Source organism: Pseudophryne corroboree, chromosome 2 (assembly GCF_028390025.1).
Source record: "Pseudophryne corroboree isolate aPseCor3 chromosome 2, aPseCor3.hap2, whole genome shotgun sequence".
Lineage (NCBI taxonomy): Eukaryota > Metazoa > Chordata > Amphibia > Anura > Myobatrachidae > Pseudophryne > Pseudophryne corroboree.
Window position 1 is genome coordinate 624,543,617 of NC_086445.1, and position 21,856 is coordinate 624,565,472.

Here is a 21,856-nt window from a genome sequence, read left to right on the forward strand (position 1 = left end):
ACGAGTACGACTTCCCCTCTGGGATGACCATCGACTCCCAGCAGCAACAACAGCAGCGCCAGCAGCAGTAGGCGTTACACGCAAGGATGCATCGGAGAAATACCAGGCAGGAGAGGACTCGTCAGAATTGCCAGTGACATGGCCTGCAGGACTATTGGCATTCCTGGGGAAGGAGGAAATTGACACTGAGGGAGTTGGTGGGGTGGTTTGCGTGAGCTTGGTTACAAGAGGAAGGGATTTACTGGTCAGTAGACTGCTTCCGCTGTCGCCCAAAGTTTTTAAACTTGTCACTGACTTATTATGAATGCGCTGCAGGTGACGTATACAGTGATCGCAAAAACGCGCTATAGCGCGTTTTTTACCCGTTTTTGATGACATGGGACTCCAGTTTACAAAGTGGGCGGGTCCCCGGGGACGCGCTCCTCATTCCGCCAATCTGTAAGGGGGATTTGTTTAACTGACATGCAGGCCTCGTGCTGCATGATATAAAGAGGAGGTGGGGCCAGTTTCCCCTCCTCTTTGGCGCCAGGATGCTTGCGGAGGCCGGGTGACTCGGTGTCCGTAAGTTTAAGTTTATAGTGCGTATAGGGGACGGGGGTTGCCACAGGGACTCTTTTGAGGTGCTGGCAATTATGTGCAGGGATCGGAGTCCGTGATCTAGTGGGTAAAGCTGGACAAAATGCCTGGGGCTTCCCGCGGTGCCGTCTGAGGCAGTGGCCGCGCTACCGCTCTTGCCTTTGATGTGTTCTCTCAAAGCAAGAGCGGTAGCACGGCCACTGCCTCAGACGGCACCGCGGGAAGCCCCAGGCATTTTGTCCAGCTTTACCCACTAGATCACGGATTCAGATCCCTGCTGACAAGTGGTGCGTTCAAATCCCGTCAGTCAGTCCGCTATGGCCACCCGGTAAAGTATGGTGGCGGTATTCGTATAGCTGCGGCCGTGACTAACACGTGTGAGTGTTTGCCTGGGTTTGTTATGGGGTCCGGGGTTCCCGCGGCGACGGTGCAGCTGGTGCAGGGACTCAAGTAGGAAGTGTTCGGTGACTAACTAGCTCCTTTATTGCAGCTGTAAAGGTTCCCTGGCTGGCGTCTTCTGAGGGAGGGGGGCTGGAGCTGTGGTCGGCTGTGTTTTTCCCCAAAGGTGATGTGATGGATTGCCTGATAGTTTTTTTTTTTTTTGGGGGGGGGGGGGGGGGGTAGAGGAGGAAGAGAGAGAGAGGGGAAGGGGGAAGCAAGTGGGAGAAGAGAACTACTGGCTGCCAGAATGCTGTGGGTCCCACAGTGAGATAGAGGGGGCTGGTGATTGATTTTGCTGACACTGTTAATTGGGGCAACTCTTGTGGGTGACCCCAATTAACTTTGCACAGCCAATCAGGAGAGTGCCATGACATGGCGCTCCCTGATTGGCTGGAGGGACCTTCACTGACAGAAGTCATGGGGGTCCCGCAAGTCGGGGATAGGGGTTCCATGGAACCCCTTTAAGTGGGTGGTTCGGGTTATTCGTTTTTTTTTTTTTATCGAGTTCCTGGATTACAACATTAAAGAGGCCAGTGATTGCAAAAACGCGCTATAGCGCGTATTTTACCCGGTTTTGAGTTCAGGGGACTCACTTCTCTAAAATGGGAGGGTCCCTGGGGACGCGGTCCGCTGCGGCCAATTACAATCATGTTAAATGAGTGATTCCACTGTGGGGGGAGGAGGGGAGTAACACGGAGGCGCCGATTCGTCACTTATGGACGCGGCAGACTGAGCGCTGCTGTTGTTGGATACCTTCGCTTTGGCGCCCTCGGATCGTTCCCGCACTCGTGTACTGAGCGGGCCGCCTCTAAAATGGTCAGTGTCCCCGCCGCTACGATCAGCAGAACTAAGCGCTGGACGGTGTGTGTACAGTGTATATCTCACACCATATCCCGGTCTCTGCGCTGCCGTGTACTGACCACTTGCTGCCCGCTGTATTTGTGCCTGCATATGGGCTCACGCTGTGCCAGGGTGTAAGTGGAGGGGGCCAGTTACATGCATGTGTGCCCGCGATTGTAAGGGGAGAGGGTCAATGTGTGCCCAGGGTATAAGAGGTGGAGGATTATGAGATGAGCAGCTGCTGTGTGTGTGTGTGTCTGGGGTATGAGGTGTGTGTATGTGTGTCTGGGGTATGAGGTGTGTGTGTGTGTGTGTGTGTGTGTGTGTGTGTGTCTGGGGTATGAGGTGTGTGTGTCTGGGGTATGAGGTGTGTGTGTCTGGGGTATGAGGTGGGCAGCTTCTGTGTGTGTGTCCGGGGTATAAGGTGGGCAGATGCTGTGTGTGCGTCCGGGGTATAAGGTGGACAGACGCTGTGTGTGTGCGTCCGGGGTATAAGGTGGTCAGATGCTGTGTGTGTGTGTGCGTCCGGGGTATAAGGTGGGCAGATGCTGTGTGTGTGTGCGTCCGGGGTATAAGGTGGGCAGATGCTGTGTGTGTGTGCGTCCGGGGTATAAGGTGGGCAGATGCTGTGTGTGTGTGCGTCCGGGGTATAAGGTGGGCAGATGCTGTGTGTGCGTCCGGGGTATAAGGTGGGCAGACGCTGTGTGTGTGTGTGTGTGTGTGTGTGTGCGCGCGTCCGGGGTATAAGGTGGTCAGATGCTGTGTGTGTGCGTCCGGGGTATAAGGTGGTCAGATGCTGTGTGTGTGTGTGTGTGTGCGTCCAGGGTATAAGGTGGACAGACGCTGTGTGTGTGCGTCCGGGGTATAAGGTGGTCAGATGCTGTGTGTGCGTGTGTGTGCGTCCGGGGTATAAGGTGGGCAGATGCTGTGTGTGCGTCCGGGGTATAAGGTGGGCAGATGCTGTGTGTGCGTCCGGGGTATAAGGTGGGCAGATGCTGTGTGTGCGTCCGGGGTATAAGGTGAACAGATGCTGTGTGTGTGTGCGTCCGGGGTATAAGGTGGGCAGATGCTGTGTGTGCGTCCGGGGTATAAGGTGAACAGATGCTGTGTGTGTGTGTGTGTGCGCGTCCGGAGTCTAAGGTGGGCAGATGCTGTGTGTGCGTCCGGGGTATAAGGTGGGCAGATGCTGTGTGTGCGTCCGGGGTATAAGGTGAACAGATGCTGTGTGTGCGTCCGGGGTATAAGGTGGGCAGATGCTGTGTGTGCGTCCGGGGTATAAGGTGAACAGATGCTGTGTGTGTGTGTGTGTGTGCGCGTCCGGAGTATAAGGTGGGCAGATGCTGTGTGTGCGTCCGGGGTATAAGGTGGGCAGATGCTGTGTGTGCGTCCGGGGTATAAGGTGGACAGATGCTGTGTGTGTGTGTGCGCGTCCGGAGTATAAGGTGGGCAGATGCTGTGTGTGTGTGTGTGTGTGTGTGTGTGTGTGTGTGGGGTGGGTAGCTGCTGTGTGTGTGCCTGGGGTATGATGCACTGTGTCTCGGCGCTCTACCTGGTGCAATGTGTCTCGGCGCTCTACCTGGTGCAATGTGTCTCGGCGCTCTATCTGGTGCAATGTGTCTCGGCGCTCTACCTGGTGCAATGTGTCTCGGCGCTCTACCTGGTGCAATGTGTCTCGGCGCTCTACCTGGTGCAATGTGTCTCGGCGCTCTACCTGGTGCAATGTGTCTCGGCGCTCTACCTGGTGCAATGTGTCTCGGCGCTCTACCTGGTGCAATGTGTCTCGGCGCTCTATCTGGTGCAATGTGTCTCGGCGCTCTATCTGGTGCAATGTGTCTCGGCGCTCTACCTGGTGCAATGTGTCTCGGCGCTCTACCTGGCGCAATGTGTATAACTTGCTCTGCCTGGCGCAATGTGTATAACTTGCTCTGCCTGGCGCATTGTGTATAACTTGCTCTGCCTGGCACAATGTGTGTAACGTGCTCTGCCTGGCACAATGTGTAACGTGTTCTACCTGGTGCAATGTATATAACGTGCTCTACCTGGTGCAATGTATATAACGTGCTCTACTGGGTGCAATGTGTATAATAATGCACTCTAACGTGCACAATGTGTATAAAGTGCTCTACCTGGCGTAATGTGTATAACGGGCTCTGCCTGGCGCAATGTGTATAAAGGGCTCTACCTGGTGCAATGTGTATAATGTGCTCTACTTGGAGCAAAGTGTATAGCGAGCTCTACCTGGTGCAATATGTATAACGTGCTCTACCTGGCGCAGTGTGTGTATAGGAGGTTCTACCTGGTGCAATCTGTATAAGCGGCACTACTGTGATGTAATGTGAATTTGCACTATTATGTGGTCACGCCCCTTCCCCATGAAGCCACGCCCCTCAAATTTTGCGGCACTGCCTGTGCTTTACGATCTAGTAAGGTGGAGCACCAATTCACTTTCTGCCTAAGGGCACCAAAATGTCTAGATACAGCTCTGGTGCAGGGTGTCCTGCATGCTACATAGCCCAGCAGCATTGTCACCCCATCCCCCCACCTTGCAACACTTTTGTAGTGTCCAAATAAGATTAAGATTAATAAGAACCTTCATTTCGATGGGACCCAGAAAAGGACCGGTAGGACCCCAATTTTTGAAAGTGAGGGGTCCCTGGGACCCACTTTTTTTGGGGATTAGCGCGATCACTGACGTATAAGGGAGGATGTTCCGAGGTGGTTAACGTCCTTACCCCTACTTATTACAGCTTGACAAAGGCAACACACGGCTTGACAAATGTTGTCCGCATTTCTGGTGAAATACTTCCACACCGAAGAGCTGATTTTTTTTTTGTATTTTGACCAGGCATGTCAATGGCCCTATTCCTCCCACGGACAACAGGTGTCTCCCCGGGTGCCTGACTTAAACAAACCACCTCACCATCAGAATCCTCCTGGTCAATTTCCTCCCCAGCGCCAGCAACACCCATATCCTCCTCATCCTGGTGTACTTCAACACTGACATCTTCAATCTGACTATCAGGAACTGGACTGCGGGTGCTCCTTCCAGCACTTGCAGGGGGCGTGCAAATGGTGGAAGGCGCATGCTCTTCACGTCCAGTGTTGGGAAGGTCAGGCATCGCAACCGACACAATTGGACTCTCCTTGTGGATTTGGGATTTCGAAGAACGCACAGTTCTTTGCTGTGCTTTTGCCAGCTTGAGTCTTTTCATTTTTCTAGCGAGAGGCTGAGTGCTTCCATCCTCATGTGAAGCTGAACCACTAGCCATGAACATAGGCCAGGGCCTCAGCCGTTCCTTGCCACTCCGTGTGGTAAATGGCATATTGGCAAGTTTACGCTTCTCCTCCGACAATTTTATTTTAGATTTTGGAGTCCTTTTTTTACTGATATTTGGTGTTTTGGATTTTACATGCTCTGTACTATGACATTGGGCATCGGCCTTGGCAGACGACGTTGCTGGCATTTCATCGTCTCGGCCATGACTAGTGGCAGCAGCTTCAGCACGAGGTGGAAGTGGATCTTGATCTTTCCCTAATTTTGGAACCTCAACATTTTTGTTCTCCATATTTTAATAGGCACAACTAAAAGGCACCTCAGGTAAACAATGGAGATGGATGGATACTAGTATACTTATGGATGGACGAGCGACTGCCGACACAGAGGTAGCTACAGCCGTGGACTACCGTACTGTGTCTGCTGCTAATATAGACTGGATGATAATGAGATGAAATCAATATATATATATATATATATATATATATTATCACACTAGTACTGCAGCCGGACAGGTAGATATATTTATTATGTAATGACTGATGACGGACCTGCTGGACACTGTCAGCTCAGCAGCACCGCAGACTGCTACAGTAAGCTACTATAGTAGTATGTATAAAGAAGAAGAAAGAAAAAAAAAAACGGGTAGGTGGTATACAATATAATATATATATATATATATATATATATATATATATATATATATATATTAAACTGGTGGTGATTATTAAACTGGTGGTCAGGTCACTGGTCACACTATCAGCAACTTGCAAGTAGTACTCCTAAGCAGACAATCACAATCTATATTATACTGGTGGTCAGTGTGGTCACAATGGCAGTGTGGCACTCTGGCAGCAAAAGTGTGCACTGTACGTTATATGTACTCCTGAGTCCTGCTCTCAGACTCTAACTGTTCCCCACTGTCAGTGTCTCCCCCACAAGTCAGATATACATTATACAGTCACACTATCTATCTATCACTTCAGCAAGTAGTAGTACTCCTCCTAATGCTCCCCAAAATTACTACTGTCTCTCTCTACTCTAGTCTCACTCTCTTCTCTATAAACGGAGAGGACGCCAGCCACGTCCTCTCCCTATGAATCTCAATACACGTGTGAAAATGGCGGCGACGCGCGGCTTCTTATATAGAATCCGAGTCTCGCGATAGAATCCGAGCCTCGCGAGAATCCGACAGCGGGATGATGACGTTCGGGCGCGCTCGGGTTAACCGAGCAAGGCGGGAAGATCCGAGTCGCTCGGACCCGTGTAAAAAAAAAAAAACCTGAAGTTCGGGCGGGTTCGGATTCCGAGGAACCGAACCCGCTCATCTCTAAATAAAAGCTCATGTTTTTGCTGAGTTGAAAACATGGGTCTGAGCTGGGAAATTACCGGGTTGCATGTCTGAAAGAGGTATAACTGGCACTTGAGGGTGAGTTTAGAACCACTATGCAAACCACGATTAAGGGCAGCAGTTCAGCCTCTGCACAAAAACTATCAGTGTTGAAGACAGGAGTGTCATTTACACTGATTCCTCTAGCTTGATTGGGGTTTTTCTCTTCTTTCTTCTCGTAAGTCCTAGAGGATGCTGGAGTCACTTCAAGAACCATGGGGTATAGACAGGATCCGCAGGAGACATGGGCACTTTAAGACTTTAAAAGGGGTGTGACCTGGCTCCTCCCTCTATGCCCCTCCTCCAGACTCCAGTTTAGATCTGTGCCCAGGCAGACTGGATGCACAACTGAGGAGCTCTACTGAGTTTCTCGGAAAAGACTTTATGTTAGGTTTTTTATTTTCAGAGATGCTGCTGGCAACGGTCTCCCTGCATCATGGGACTTAGGGGAGAGAAGCCAGACCTACTTCTAGGGAGTTTAAAGCTTCTGCTTCTTGGGTACAGGACACAATTAGCTCCTGAGGGTTTGCAACACTAGGTACGCCTAGGGGTTCACTCCCAGAGCCCGCCGTCACCCCCCTTGCAGAGCCAGAAGTCAGAAGACAGGTGAGTAGAAGAAGAAAAGATGACTTCAGTGACGGCTTCTGAGGTACCGCACAGCGATTGCACGCCATGCTCCCACACACAGAGGCACTCCAACGCCATGCGCCCTGGGCAGCATATACACCTCAATTATAAGACTGGCAACAGGGGACATAGGTGCTGGGGCACTGTCCTAACCCCCGCCAGTATAAAAATTTTAACTAAAATAGCGGAACTGAAGTGCGCCATTGTGGGGGCGGGGCTTAGCCCTCACAGCTCACACGGCCAGCGCCATTTTCCTTTTGCTGTACACTGGTCCTTCCTCACACTGCTGAATGTATCAGGTTGCAAAATGGGGGGGGGGGCACAGTCAAATGGTGAAATATATGTGTAATATATAGCGCTGCAGGTTTGGGGGCATTCTATAATGTTCAGAACTGTTAATTAAGCGCTGTGTTATGAGCTGACAAACTCTGTGTCTCTCTGACATGTTGGGTACACGTGTGCTTCCCACAAACGGCCGTGGGAGTGACCCTGTCGGCATGGCTGACTCCTGTTACATGTGAGTCAACATGTTAGTGGATGGACAAGTGAAAACTATATTGTGGACACAGACGCATACACAAACACATGGCAATGATTAGTGTCTGGAAGAGAGAATATATACCCTTCACTTCATCATCTGACACTAATCATTGCCATGTGTTTGTGAAAGGGTCATCTCTTTTAGCATTATGTGATTTTAATAAATTGATATTATTTATTCATTGATGTGGTCAATTGCATTGCTGGTTAAGTAAGGAAGTGAGTATTAGCGCCATCTGATTAATTTTTTTGGAGGATATGTGTGTATGTATGTGTATTTATAATACTGCTGAAGTAACATTAGTCATTCTCATGTGCTGAACGCTCTGTTCGAGAAGGTCTGGGTCAGCCCTGACTACATGATTTCAAATCCTCAAGAGGATTCCGATTGTTTATTCTTTTCCCGCCGCGGATAGAATAAAGTGGGTGTCACCCCCTGTTCTGCACGGGGCCCTGTCACGAAGTCAGCGGATCATATTTTGGAAGCTTTTGTTATGTTCTGGTTATGTGTCCACGCGTACGTCATTTAGACCTGGCCATTACATGCGCATGGGGAGTAGTAGTATTCAAAAATGGTCGGTTGCCTGGTCATCCGTTGGAGAGATGGTATACTCCTTACGTTGGGTCGTATCAAGGACGCTGCAGCATGCTTAGTGTGACTGCAAGGGATAAAGGACTCTTGGGTTCGCGGGCCGATTCCATGGTTTCGGCTAGGAGGGAGTTGTGTATTCACCAATGGAATGCTGAGGTTGACTCCGAGAAGATATGGAGTCTCTTCTAGATGAAGGTGAAGCCCGGTTCGGTGACGACGTAGTTAATTTGTTCTCGGCAGATGCCGTGGGTAGGTCTACCTTCTGGGCCTATGTTCCCTCACAACGTATGATGACGCATAATTATCAGATGCAATCATTTCAGCCCGATAGATATGGATTCCCCCTTCTTTCTTTGCAGATAGAGGAAGGAGAAAAGGGAAAAGGTCAGCAGCCTCTTCAAGGTCACATGGGCAGAAATCATCCTCTGCTTTCTGCCAGATCCACTGCATGACGCTGGGACTCTCTTATGGGAGCCCACACCGGTGAGGTCACGTCTAAAACTTTTCAGTCGGTCCTAGAACGGACTTGGACCCGTGGGGTTTACAAATAGGGTCCCAAGGGTGCATACTGGAGTTTCCAGGTGTTTTCCCTCACAAATTTTTCATTATTAACGATACTCCCTCCCCGTCCGGAGGAGAATGCGACGCAACACAAGAGTTGTGTCAGAATCAGGTCATGGTCCCGGTGTCCCCTGTCACAATAGGGAGAAGACTGTTATTCAAGCCTCTTCGTGCTCCCGTAGCCAGACTGCTAGGTCAGACCAATCCAAAATCTGACATGATTTAATTTCTATTTAAAGAAATTCAAATCCAATCTAAAGAAGAATAAAGGAGGTCTCATTACATTTTCCTCCGCATTAGTTTACCTGAGGTTTGCTATTCAGGATGGTCATTACCATTTTCACCAGGGTGATGGCAGTAATGATGGTTCTCCATCTCTAGTACGGAGCCACGTTTATCCCGTACGGGGACGATCTCCTGATAACGGCGAGATCAAGAAACCAGTTGGTGTAAAACGTTGCACTCTCCCTGACCGTTCTTCAACAACAGGGTTGGCTCCTGAACTTACCAGAATTACTGATGGCCCACCGACGCGGTTGTCGGTTATGGGAATAATACTAGATACTACAGAGAGTATTTTCTTCCAGTGGAACAGGATCTGGAGATCCAGAGTCTGGTCATACGAATTCCAAGACCAGCTGGAGTGTCAATCCATCAATACATTAGAAAAGATGGTTGCGGCCTACAAGGCCGTTCAGTTGGCAGGTTCCTTGCCAAGGTGTTCTCGTGGGTCCTGTGGGACGATGGGTCCGGTTCCCACTTACATATACACGGGATAATCCATGTTGTCAAAAGCCAGGGTTTCGCTCCTGTGGTGGCTCCACACCTCGCACTTACTAGAGGGACGTAGGTTCGGGGTCTGGACTGGGTCCTGGTATCCATGGATGCAAGTCTCCGAGGCTGGGGAGCGGTCACTCAAGGGAAAAGCTTCCAAGAAAAATGCTAAAGTCGGGAAGCCTGCCTTCACATGAATATGCTGGAATTGAGAGCCATTTATGACGGCCTTCAGCAGGCGGTACATCTTCTTCAAGATCACCCTGTGCAGATCCAGTTGGATAAGGTAACAAAAAAAAAAAGCAGAGCGGAAATGGCTGAGGTGACGAAGATCCTCCTCTGGGCAGAAAAATCTGTAAAGGCTGTGGGCAATTTTCATTCCGGGAAGCATGGTTCCTCAGCAGACATGATCTCCATCCGGGAGAGTGGGACCCCCACCAAGAAGTCTTCGCAGAGGTGACAAGTCTTTGGGGAGTTCCTCCAGTGGACAGGAGGACTTCTCGTCTCAACGAAAAACTTCAGAGAAATTGTTCCAGGTCAAGAGACCCTCAGGCAGTAGCAGTAGATGCTCTGGTAACCCAGTGACTATTCCGGTCAGTGTATTCCTTCCACTTCCACTGATCCCAAAAGTTCTCCGGATAATAGGAAGAACAAGGGTCCGGGCAATTTTCACTGCCCCAAACTGGCCAAGGAGGGCATGGTGCTCAGATATTCAGGAGTTGCTTATTAAAAGATACTGGACCTTTTTCCTCTTCGCAAGGATCTACTACGGTAGGTACCGGGCATGTACCTAAACTTGCCGTGGCTACATTTGACGGCATGACTGTTCAGCGCCGAATCCTACCCCGAAAGGGTATTCCCAAGGAAGTAATCCCTACTCTTGTTCAGGCCAGGAAAGGAGTAACGTCTAGACATTACCACTGTTTTTGGAGAAAATATGTCTTCGTGCAGTGGTTCCCAAACTGTGTGCCGTGGCACCCTGGGGTGCCTCGGGACACTTGTAGGGGTGCCTTGGATTGGTGGTCCAGGACCAATTAAAATTATTTATGGTCAATGTAATAGGCAAAACCGGTGCTGGTGGCTGCTAATCATAAAATACGTGGACAAACAGAAGCAAATCTTGTCCCTCACCACACAATTTAACTTATGGATGACATATAAACACAATTTACTTCATTTAATATTTCTTTCTAAATTTTTCAATAAGAAGATTTTGTCCTTGAGGTGCCGTGAAAAAATTCTGATGCTTGAGGGCGCCGTGATTCCAAAAAGTTTGGGAACCACTGTCTTAGTGTAAATCCAAGATAGTTTCAACGTAAGGCGTTTTCTCGGTTTCCTACAGGCTGGGGCAAATGCAGACTGCAGTTGGACTCCATTATGGTCCAGTTTTCAGCATTGGAAATGTTCTTTCTGAAACTATTAGCTTCCCTTCCGGAAGTTCAGTTGCGTGAAAGACGTGTTGCACATCCAATTTTCATTTGTGCCTTCGGTGGCACCTTGGGATCGTCATGTGGTGTTGTAGTTCCTTTAATCACATTGGTTTGAACCTTTACAGAAGGTGGAGTTGAAATTCCTCACTTGGAAAGTGGTCAACCTATTGGCCTTGGCATCTGCACGGTCTTGTCTCTCAAGAGCCCTTAGTTGATCTTCCTGAAAGATAGAGCTGAATTGAGGACACGTCGGCAATTTCTACCGAAGGTGGTTTCCGCTGTCCACATCAACCAACCTATTGTGGTGCCTGTGGCTACTGACTCCTTCGCTCAGTCAAAATCTCTGGATGTGGTCAGAGCGTTGAAGATTTATATCGCCAGAACGGCTCAGATTTGTTGGTCCTGTATGCTCCCAAGGTTGGGTGTCCTGCCTCCAAGCAGATCATAGCATGCTGGATTCGGAGCACCATTCAGCACGCTCATTCCACGTCTGGTTTGCCGTTACCGATATCGGTGAAAGCTTTTTCTACTAAATAGATGGGCTCATCCTGGACGGGGGAGGGGGGTTGGGGTGGTGTCTCGGCATAGCAACTTGCCGTGCAGCTACTTGATCGGGGTCAAACACATTTTGCAAAGTTCTACAAGTTTGACACCTTGGCCGATGAAGACCTTAAGTTGATCAATCGGTGCTGCAGAGTCATCCGCACGTTCTAGAGCTTTGGTATAAACCCCATGGTTCTTGAAGTGACCCCAGCATCCTCTAGGACATATGAGAAAATAGGATTTTAATACCTACCGGTAAATCCTTTTCTCTTAGTCCGTAGAGGATGCTGGGCGCCCGTCCCAGTGCGTTCTGTATCCGCAGTTATTGGTTGTGGTTACACACAGGTTGTGTTACGATTTTTGTCAGCATATTGCTGCACATTCTTCATGCCATTGACTTGGGTTCTGTTGAAGGCCACGTTCTGCGGCATGCTTGAGGTGTGAGCTGGTAAGATGCTCACCGTGGTTTAACAATAAATCCTTTCCTCGAAATGTCGTCTCCCTGGGCACAGTTCCTTAAACTGGAGTCTGGAGGAGGGGCATAGAGGGAGGAGCCAGGTCACACCATTTGAAAGTCTTAAAGTGCCTATGTCTCCTGCGGATCCCGTCTATACCCCATGGTTCTTGAATTGACCCCAGCATCCTCTACAGACTAAGAGAAAATTATTTACCGGTAGGTATTAAAATCCTATTTTTTTCTTTTATCCTTCCTACAGGGTGGTCTTGACAATGGTATTAGACTTGTTTCCCCCAAGGTTCAGGTTTCTGACCTGTTAGTCTTCTCTCAAACTAAATTGGCAATATTTCCTGAAAAACAGTTGTACTTACAGGGATTTTAACATGTTTAACCTCCGTTTTATATTCTGCATCTAGCTCCTTGGGACTTACAGTGGTGCATGAAAGGGGAAGCGGTTAACATGCTGCCAGTCGGGATCCTAGCGAATACAGACGCCGGATTCCTGACAAACGGGGACATGCCGACACCGTCTATTTTCCATCTGGGTGTCCACAACACCCATAGAGGGAGATTATAACCTGTGGCGAGTGCAGTGAGCCATTGTGCCCGCAGCGTGGAGAGCATAGCAAGCCCACAAGGGGCTTTCTAGCGCTCGCCTCACTGCCGGTATACTGGTGGTCGGCCGCTGGTATATCACACTGAATCTCTTGAAAGTTTGTGAACCCTTCAGAATTTTCTCTTTCTGCTGATATTTAGGCCTAAAACTACCCCAGATTTTCTCACATGGCCTAAAAGTAAACAAAGAGAACCAAATCAAACAAATGAGAAAAAAATTAGAGGTGTTCATTTTTTTTTTTATTGAGGAAAATGATCCAATATCTGTGTGAACCTTTAGGCTTAGCAGATATTTTAAAGGTGAATGAAGAGTTGGGTATTTTTTATCTATGGTATTACAAGCAGATGTGAGTGGACAACCTGTGTTTTTAAAATAACAGGGATCTATCAAAGTCTGATGTTCACAACACATGTTTGTTGAAGTATATTATGCCACCTACAAAGGAGATTTCTGAGGACCTCAGAAGAAGAGTTGTGGATGCTCATTAGGCTGGAAAAGCTTACAAAACCATCTCTAAAGAGTTCGGACTCCAATCAACAGTCAGACAGATTGTGTACAAATGTGGGAAATACCAGACGATTATTACCCTCTCCAGGAGTGGTTGACCAACAAAGATCACGCCAAGAGCAAGGCATCTAATAGTTTGCAAGGTAACAAAGGATCTCAAGATGGCCTTTATCACATAAGCTAATGTTCATGAGTCCACCATCAGGAGGACACTGAACAACAATGGTGTGCATGGCTGGATTGCAGGGAGAAAGCCGCTGATCTCCAAAAAGAACATTGCTGCCCAATTGCAGTTTGCTAAAGTTCTCCTGGACAAGCTAGAAGGCTACTGCAACAGTGTTGTGTGGACAGATCCAAAGTAGAGCTTTTTGGTTTAAATAAGAAGCGTTCTGTTTGTAGAAAGGAGAACCAGCATTAAAACCTCATACCATGTGTGAAACGGTGGTGGTGGTGGTATCATGGTTTGTGCCTATTTTGCTGTATCCGTCCTAGGATGGCTTTCCATCATTGATGGGACAATGAATTCTGAATTATACCAAGACATCTGTTCATGAGATGAATCTTAAGAGAACATGGGTCATGCAGGAAGACTACAACCCAAAGCGCACATCAGGCGGCACAGTTGCGCCAGACATCAACTCCTTAATGCTTAGCAAATACTTTTGGTATAAACGTGCTATGTCTGAGTGTAGTCTTAAAAGGGCCAAGAAATATGCCCATGAGTCCTTATGGAACACTTTTTCATTGGATATACTGTAACTCCTGTAGAAAGACTGGATGGTTCTGTATAATTTATTTCTCATTACTCAAACAAATGACCATTTGAAATGGTTATTGACTTCCCTATACATAATTTTATTTTTTATTTTTGCTCCTAATTATTAATGCATACGAAATTACAGTAATACATTCATATTATTTGCTAGCTTAACATGATTAATGAATGATTGCATAGCCTTTCCATCTTTTACTGTGCAAGATATACGTGTCTTGCTCAACGTAAAGGTGCACACAAATCATTGTTTTTAAATATGCTAGTACCTTTATTGTTTTGTATCATTATATGTATTTATTGTTACAGGAATGATACCAATGCAACAGCAAACGGCTCGGTTTCCCATGGTGCCGGTAATGCAACAAAATGTACAAAGCATGATGGCTGTTGGATACAACCCTCGGATGCAACAAGCAGCCATGGCCATGCAGGTAGCTTTTTATTTTTAATTTGAAAATTAATACATATTTTAAGCAATATAATTTATGGGTACAATATAAGGCAACTTGTAAAGGGTAAAGAAACCGTTATCGCAGTGTACAAATAGTTTCATGAAGAAAGAAATGGTCATGCAAAATACTTTTTTTCTTAACATATTACATATCTGTTAAACTTAAAGTATAGGGGTACAGAAAGCAAAAAAGGGGAGGGGGGAGTGGACAAACGGGAAAATACTGCAGATTGTGCATGCTTACATAAACTCAACATAACCTTTCCACAATAGTATATGACATTAGGTGAGCTGCTAGATCCAGGGACTGACTGATTTATCAGTTAACACACATTACCACAGGACAGAATCCTGTGGTCACAATGGGCATTAACGCAGCTTTTAGTTCGCAACCCCTGTGTAGGTGAAAATAGGGGAAAACAAAAAGTTATTTCTCTTACGTCCTAGGAGATACTAGGAATCCATTTAGTACCCTGGGGTATAGACGGGTCCACCTGGAGCCATGGGCACTATAGAAGCTTGATAACGTGTGTGCTGGCTCCTCCCTCTATGCACCTCCTACCAGACTCGGTTTAGAAAATGTGCCCAATGGAGCCAGTCACATCTCTGGAAGCTCCTGAAGAGTTTTCTGCAGTTATTTTTAAAGTTTGTTATTTTCAGGCAGGACTGGATGGCGCCAGCCTGCCTGCTTCGTGGGACTATGGGGGGTGGTGGTGGTAAGGGTTAATGGTCCCGTTCCCCGCTCACAGGATGCTATCTCCTGAGGGAACTATTCGCAAGCCCCACCACGGCGAGCGTATATTCCCACAACACGCCGGCACCTATAACAGAGCCAGAAGAAAGAAGAGTGGTGAGTACTAAGCCGGCGTCCCTGTTTGCGGGTCGCCGGCCATTATGGCGGCATAAGGGTATGGAGACGTACGGCTTCTACACAAGGCAGAATGAATCTCCAGACTTAGTACACTGTAGAGTACACAGTACCCAGACTGGCAATACAGGTTTAAAAGGGGGCTTAATCCATTTTATGCACTCGGACACATAAAGCCAGTATAAAGAAGAGCGGGAAGACCATTGAAGGGGCGGGGTTTCTATGAGCCATTCCAGGAGCTCACAGGCGTCATTTTACCTTACTGTGGCTACACAGATGCTGACTACAGGGACGCATAACTCCTCCGGAGGGCCTCCAGATTACCTCAGCAGTACCAGGGGGGTTATAGCAGGGGTGAGCTATATGCTAGTGTACAAAGTCCCTAATCTAGGTACTTAGTCTGCGACCCGACTAAGCTTGGCTTTAGCGATAAAGGCACCGTGTGCTGGTTCTATTCGCTCTCTGTGTCTCTCGGGAAGGGCTCTTTGTGGGTTAATTGTGCATTTAACCTTTTCCTGTGTATGCGCTGTCACTGCTGCAATATGCCAGGCAAAGTGTGTGTTTCATGTAAGGCACAGTGTTCCTCTTCTCCAAGGGGTTCACTAGTGTGTACTCAGTGTAGTATCCCTTCTCAGGCTAGTGGGGCGGAGCCAGCATGGCTGGACTCCATTAGGGGGATGATTTCCACCTTCTCTACTAAATTATCTCGTAATGAGAAAGAGACGCAATATTTAAGACAGTCTATGGCTGAGTTTATGCAGAAGGACTCAGTACTCAGAGCAGCGTCTCAGTCCTCTACCATTTGTCCGCAAAAAACGTACTTTGGCCCATATCCTGCATTCTGACTCTAATAATGAAGGGTCAGAAATGGAGGAAGGTGAGGTGGACATAGAGGTAGGGGAGGGTACTCTGTTGCAGGGTGTAGAATCTATGAGAGCCTCTATCAGAGTAGTCCTAAATATCACTGATAAGGTGACAGGAGTGTGAGGAATCTTACTTTAATATAAAGAAAAAATCCTCAGCCACTTTCCCATATCAACGGAACTAAATAACCTGTTTGAAGAACCGTGGGTTAATACAGATAAGAAATTTCAAATTCCTAGGCGGTTATTATCATCTTTTCCTATTCCTCCTGAAGATAGGAAAAAATGGGAAAATCCACTGATAGTGGATACATCAGTTTCCAGGCTCTCACGTAAAATAGTACTACCTGTTCCTGGTGCTGCCTCCCCAAAGGATACAGCTGATCGTAAGATTGAGACTACACTCAAATCTTTGTATACAGCTGCAGGTGTGTCCCAGAGAACCACTATAGCATGTGGGTGGATTACTCGAGCCATTGCTAAATGGTCTGGTAATTTAATTAAGGGGTTAGGTACCTTACCTCAAGAGGAAATTGTGTTACTCCTGCAGCACATACACTACCGTTCAAAAGTTTTGGGGTCACCCAGACAATTTTGTGTTTTACATGAAAACTGACTTTTATTTATCAAATGAGTTGCAAAATGAATAGAACATATAGTAAAGACATTGGCAAGGTTAGAAATAATGATTTTTATTTGAAATAATAATTTTGTCTTTCAAACTGCTTTCGTCAAAGAATGCTCTTTTTGCAGCTCCCACATGTTGGATTGGCTTGATGGGCACTTCTTGCGTACTATACGGTCAAGCTGCTCGCACAACAGCTCAATGGGGTTGAGATCTTGTGACTGTGCTGTCCACTCCATTACAGACAGAATACCAGCTGCCTGCTTCTTCCCTAAATAGTTCTTGCATAATTTGGAGATGTGCTTTGGGTCATTGTCCTGCTAGAGGAGTAAATTGACTCCAATCAAGCGCTTGTCCACAGAGTATGGCATGGCGTAGCAAAATGGAGTGAAAGCCTTCCTTATTCAAAATCCCTTTTACCTTGTACAAATCTCCCACATTACCAGCACCAAAACAGCCCCAGACCATCACATTACCTCCACCATGCTTGACAGATGGCGTCAGGCACACTTCCAGCATCTTTTCACTTGTTCTGCATCTCACAAGTGTTCTTCTGCGTGATCCAAACACCTCAAACTTCGATTCGTCTGTCCATAACACTTTTTTCCAATCTTCCTCTGTCCAATGTCTGTGTTCTTTTGCCCATATTAATCTCTTCCTTTTATTGGGCAGTCTCAGATAAAGCTTTTTCTTTGCCACTCTGCCTAGAAGGCCAGCATCCTGGAGTCGCCTCCTCACTGTAGACTGTGACATTAGCGTTTTGCGGGTACCATTTTAATGAAACTGCCAGTTGAGGACTTGTGAGGCATCTATTTCTCAAACTAGAGACTCTAATGTACTTGTCTTCTTGCTCAGTTGTGCACACGGGGCCTCCCACTTCTCTTTCTACTCTGGTTAGAGCCTGTTTGTGCTGTTCTCTGAAGGGAGTAGTACACACCGTTGTAGGAAATGTTCAGTTTCTTGGCAATTTCTCGTATGGAATAGCCTTCATTTCTAAGAACAAGAATACTGTTGAGTTTCACATGAAAGTTCTCTTTTTCTTGCCATTTTGAGAGTATAATAGAACCCACAAATGTGCTGCTCAAGATACTCAACTAGCTCAAAGAAAGGCCAGTTTTATAGCTTCTGTAACGAGCAAACCCGTTTTCTCTGACGTCCTAGTGGATGCTGGGAACTCCGTAAGGACCATGGGGAATAGACGGGCTCCGCAGGAGACTGGGCACTCTAAAAGAAAGATTAGGTACTATCTGGTGTGCACTGGCTCCTCCCTCTATGCCCCTCCTCCAGACCTCAGTTAGATTTCTGTGCCCGGCCGAGCTGGATGCACACTAGGGGCTCTCCTGAGCTCCTAGAAAGAAAGTATATGTTAGGTTTTTTATTTTACAGTGAGACCTGCTGGCAACAGGCTCACTGCAACGAGGGACTAAGGGGAGAAGAAGCGAACCTACCTGCTTGCAGCTAGCTTGGGCTTCTTAGGCTACTGGACACCATTAGCTCCAGAGGGATCCACCGCAGGACCCGTCCTTGGTGTTCGTTCCCGGAGCCGCGCCGCCGCCCCCCTTACAGAGCCAGAAGCATGAAGATGGTCCGGAAAATCGGCGGCAGAAGACTTCAGTCTTCACCAAGGTAGCGCACAGCACTGCAGCTGTGCGCAATTGCTCCTCATACACACTTCACACTCCGGTCACTGAAGGTGCAGGGCGCTGGGGGGGGGGCGCCCTGAGCAGCAATAAAAACACCTTGGCTGGCAAAATAATCACAATATATAGCCCCAGAGGCTATATATGTGATAATTACCCCTGCCAGAATCCATAAAAAAGCGGGTGAAAAGTCCGCGAAAAAGGGGCGGAGCTATCTCCCTCGGCACACTGGCGCCATTTTCTCTTCACAGTGTAGCTGGAAGACAGCTCCCCAGGCTCTCCCCTGTAGTTTTCAGGCTCAAAGGGTTAAAAAGAGAGGGGGGGCACTAAATTTAGGCGCAATATTGTTTATACAAGCAGCTATTGGGGAAAATTCACTCAGTGATAGTGTTTATCCCTACATTATATAGCGCTCTGGTGTGTGCTGGCATACTCTCTCTCTGTCTCCCCAAAGGGCTGTGTGGGGTCCTGTCCTCAGTCAGAGCATTCCCTGTGTGTGTGCGGTGTGTCGGTACGGCTGTGTCGACATGTTTGATGAGGAGGCTTATGTGGAGGCGGAGCAGATGCCGATAAATGGGATGTCGCCCCCTGTGGGTCGACACCAGAGTGGATGGATAGGTGGAAGGTATTAACCGACAGTGTCAACTCCTTACATAAAAGGCTGGATGACGTAACAGCTATGGGACAGCCGGCTTCTCAGCCCGCGCCTGCCCAGGCGTCTCAAAGGCCATCAGGGGCTCAAAAACGCCCGCTCCCTCAGATGGCAGACACAGATGTCGACGCGGAGTCTGACTCCAGTGTCGACGAGGTTGAGACATATACACAATCCACTAGGAACATCCGTTACATGATCCCGGCAATAAAAAATGTGTTACACATTTCTGACATTAACCCAAGTACCACTAAAAAAGGGTTTTATGTTTGGGGAGAAAAAGCAGGCAGTGTTTTGTTCCCCCATCAAATGAGTGAATGAAGTGTGAAAAAGCGTGGGTTCCCCCGATAAGAAACTGGTAATTTCTAAAAAGTTACTGATGGCGTACCTTTTCCCGCCAGAGGATAAGTTACGCTGGGAGATATCCCCTAGGGTGGATAAGGCGCTCACACGTTTGTCAAAAAAGGTGGCACTGCCGTCTTAGGATACGGCCACTTTGAAGGTACCTGCTGATAAAAAGCAGGAGGCTATCCTGAAGTCTGTATTTACACACTCAGGTACTAGACTGAGACCTGCAGATAGTGCTGCTGCAGCGTGGTCTGTAACCCTGTCAAACAGGGATACTATTTTGCGAACATAAGACGTCGTCTTATATATGAGGGATGCACAGAGGGATATTTTGCCGGCTGGCATCCTGAATTAATGCAATGTCCATTCTGTCAGGAGGGTATTAGAGACCCGACACTAGACAGGTGATGCTGACTTTAAAAGGCACATAGAGCCTTATAAGGGTGAGGAATTGTTTGGGGATGGTCTCTGGGACCTCGTATCCACAGCAACAGCTGGGAAGAAATTTTTTTACCTCAGGTTTCCTCACAGCCTAAGAAAGCACTGTATTATCAGGTACAGTCCTTTTGGCTTCAGAAAAGCAAGCGGGTCAAAGGCGCTTCCTTTCTGCACAGAGACGAGGGAAGAGGGAAAAAGCTGCACCAGTCAGCCAGTTCCCAGAATCAAAATTCTTCCCCCGCTTCCTCTGAGTCCACCGCATGACGCGGGGGCTCCACAGGCGTAGCCAGGTATGGTGGGGGGCCGCCTCAAAAATTTCAGCGATCAGTGGGCTCGCTCACAGGTGGATTCCTGGATCCTTCAAGTAGTATCTCAGGGGTACAGGCTGGAATTCGAGGCGTCTTCCCCCCGCCGTTTCCTCAAATCTGCCTTGCCGACAACTCCCTCAGGCAGGGAGGCTGTGCTAGAGGCAGTTCACAAGCTGTATTCCCAGCAGGTGATAGTCAAGGTGCCCCTACTTCAACAAGGACGGGGTTACTATTCCACACTGTTTGTGGTACCGAAACCGGACGGTTCGGTGAGACCCATTTTAAATTTGAAGTCCTTGAACACATACATAAAAAAATTCAAGTTCAAGATGGAATCGCTCAGGGCGGTTATTGCAAGCCTGGAGGAGGGGGATTACATGGTATTCCTGGACATCAAGGATGCTTACCTACATGTCCCCATTTACCATCCTCGCCAGGAGTACCTCAGATTTGTGGTACAGGATTGCCATTACCAATTCCAAACACTGCCGTTTGGACTGTCCACGGCACCGAGGGTCTTTACCAAGGTAATGGCAGAAATGATGATACTCCTTCGAAAAAAGGGAGTTTTTTAATTATCCCGTACTTGGACGATCTCCTTATAAAGGCGAGGTCCATGGAGCAGTTGTTGGTCGGAGTAGCACTATCTCGGGAAGTGCTACAACAGCACGGATGGATTCTATACATTCCAAAGTCACAGCTGATTCCTACCACACGCCTGCTGTTCCTGGGGATGGTTCTGGACACAGAACAGAAAAAAGTTTCTCCCGCAGGAGAAAGCCAAGGAGCTGTCATCTCTAGTCAGAGACCTCCTGAAACCAAAACAGGTATCGGTGCATCACTGCACACGAGTCCTGGGAAAAATGGTAGCTTCTTACGAAGCAAAATTCCATTCTGCAGGTTCCATGCAAGAACCTTTTCAGTGGGACCTCTTGGACAAGTGGTCGGAATCGCATCTTCAGATGCATCGGCTGATAACCCTGTCTCCAAGGACCAGGGTATCTCTACTGTGGTGGCTGCAGAGTGCTCATCTTCAAGAGGGCCGCAGATTCGGCATACAGGACTGGGTCCTGGTAACCACGGATGCCAGCCTTCGAGGCTGGGGGGCAGTCACACAGGGAAGAAAATTTCCAAGGACTTTGGTCAAATCGGGAGTCGTCCCTACACATAAATATTCTGGAACTGAGGGCCATTTACAATGCCCTAAGTCTGGCAAGGCCTCTGCTTCAAAACCAGCCGGTACTGATCCAATCAGACAACATCACGGCAGTCGCCCATGTAAACCGACAGGGCGGCACAAGAAGCAGGATGGCGATGGCAGAAGCCACAAGAATTCTCCGATGGGCGGAAAATCACGTCTTAGCACTGTCAGCAGTGTTCATTCCGGGAGTGGACAACTGGGAAGCAGACTTCCTCAGCAGACACGACCGACACCCGGGAGAGTGGGGACTTCATCCAGAAGTCTTCCAACTGTTGGTAAACCGTTGGGAAAGGCCACAGGTGGACATGATGGCGTCCCGCCTAAACAAAAAAACTAGATATTGCTCCAGGTCAAGGGACCCTCAGGCAATAGCTGTGGACGCTCTAGTGACACCGTGGGTGTACCAGTCGGTTTATGTATTCCCTCCTCTGCCTCTCATACCAAAGGTACTGAGAATAATAAGAAAACGAGGAGTAAGAACGATACTCGTGGTTCCGGATGGGCCAAGAAGAGCTTGGT

The 21,856-nt window shown here is 48.1% G+C and overlaps 1 protein-coding gene across 1 annotated transcript in view; it reads left to right on the forward strand.

Annotated features, from left to right (window-relative positions):
* Positions 1-21,856, forward strand: part of SYNRG (synergin gamma) — a 321,615-nt gene that overhangs the window by 33,913 nt on the left and 265,846 nt on the right. The window contains exon 3 of the mRNA XM_063954829.1: positions 14,250-14,374. Coding sequence (XP_063810899.1) covers positions 14,250-14,374 — 125 coding nt within the window. The remainder of the gene's footprint in view (positions 1-14,249; positions 14,375-21,856) is intronic.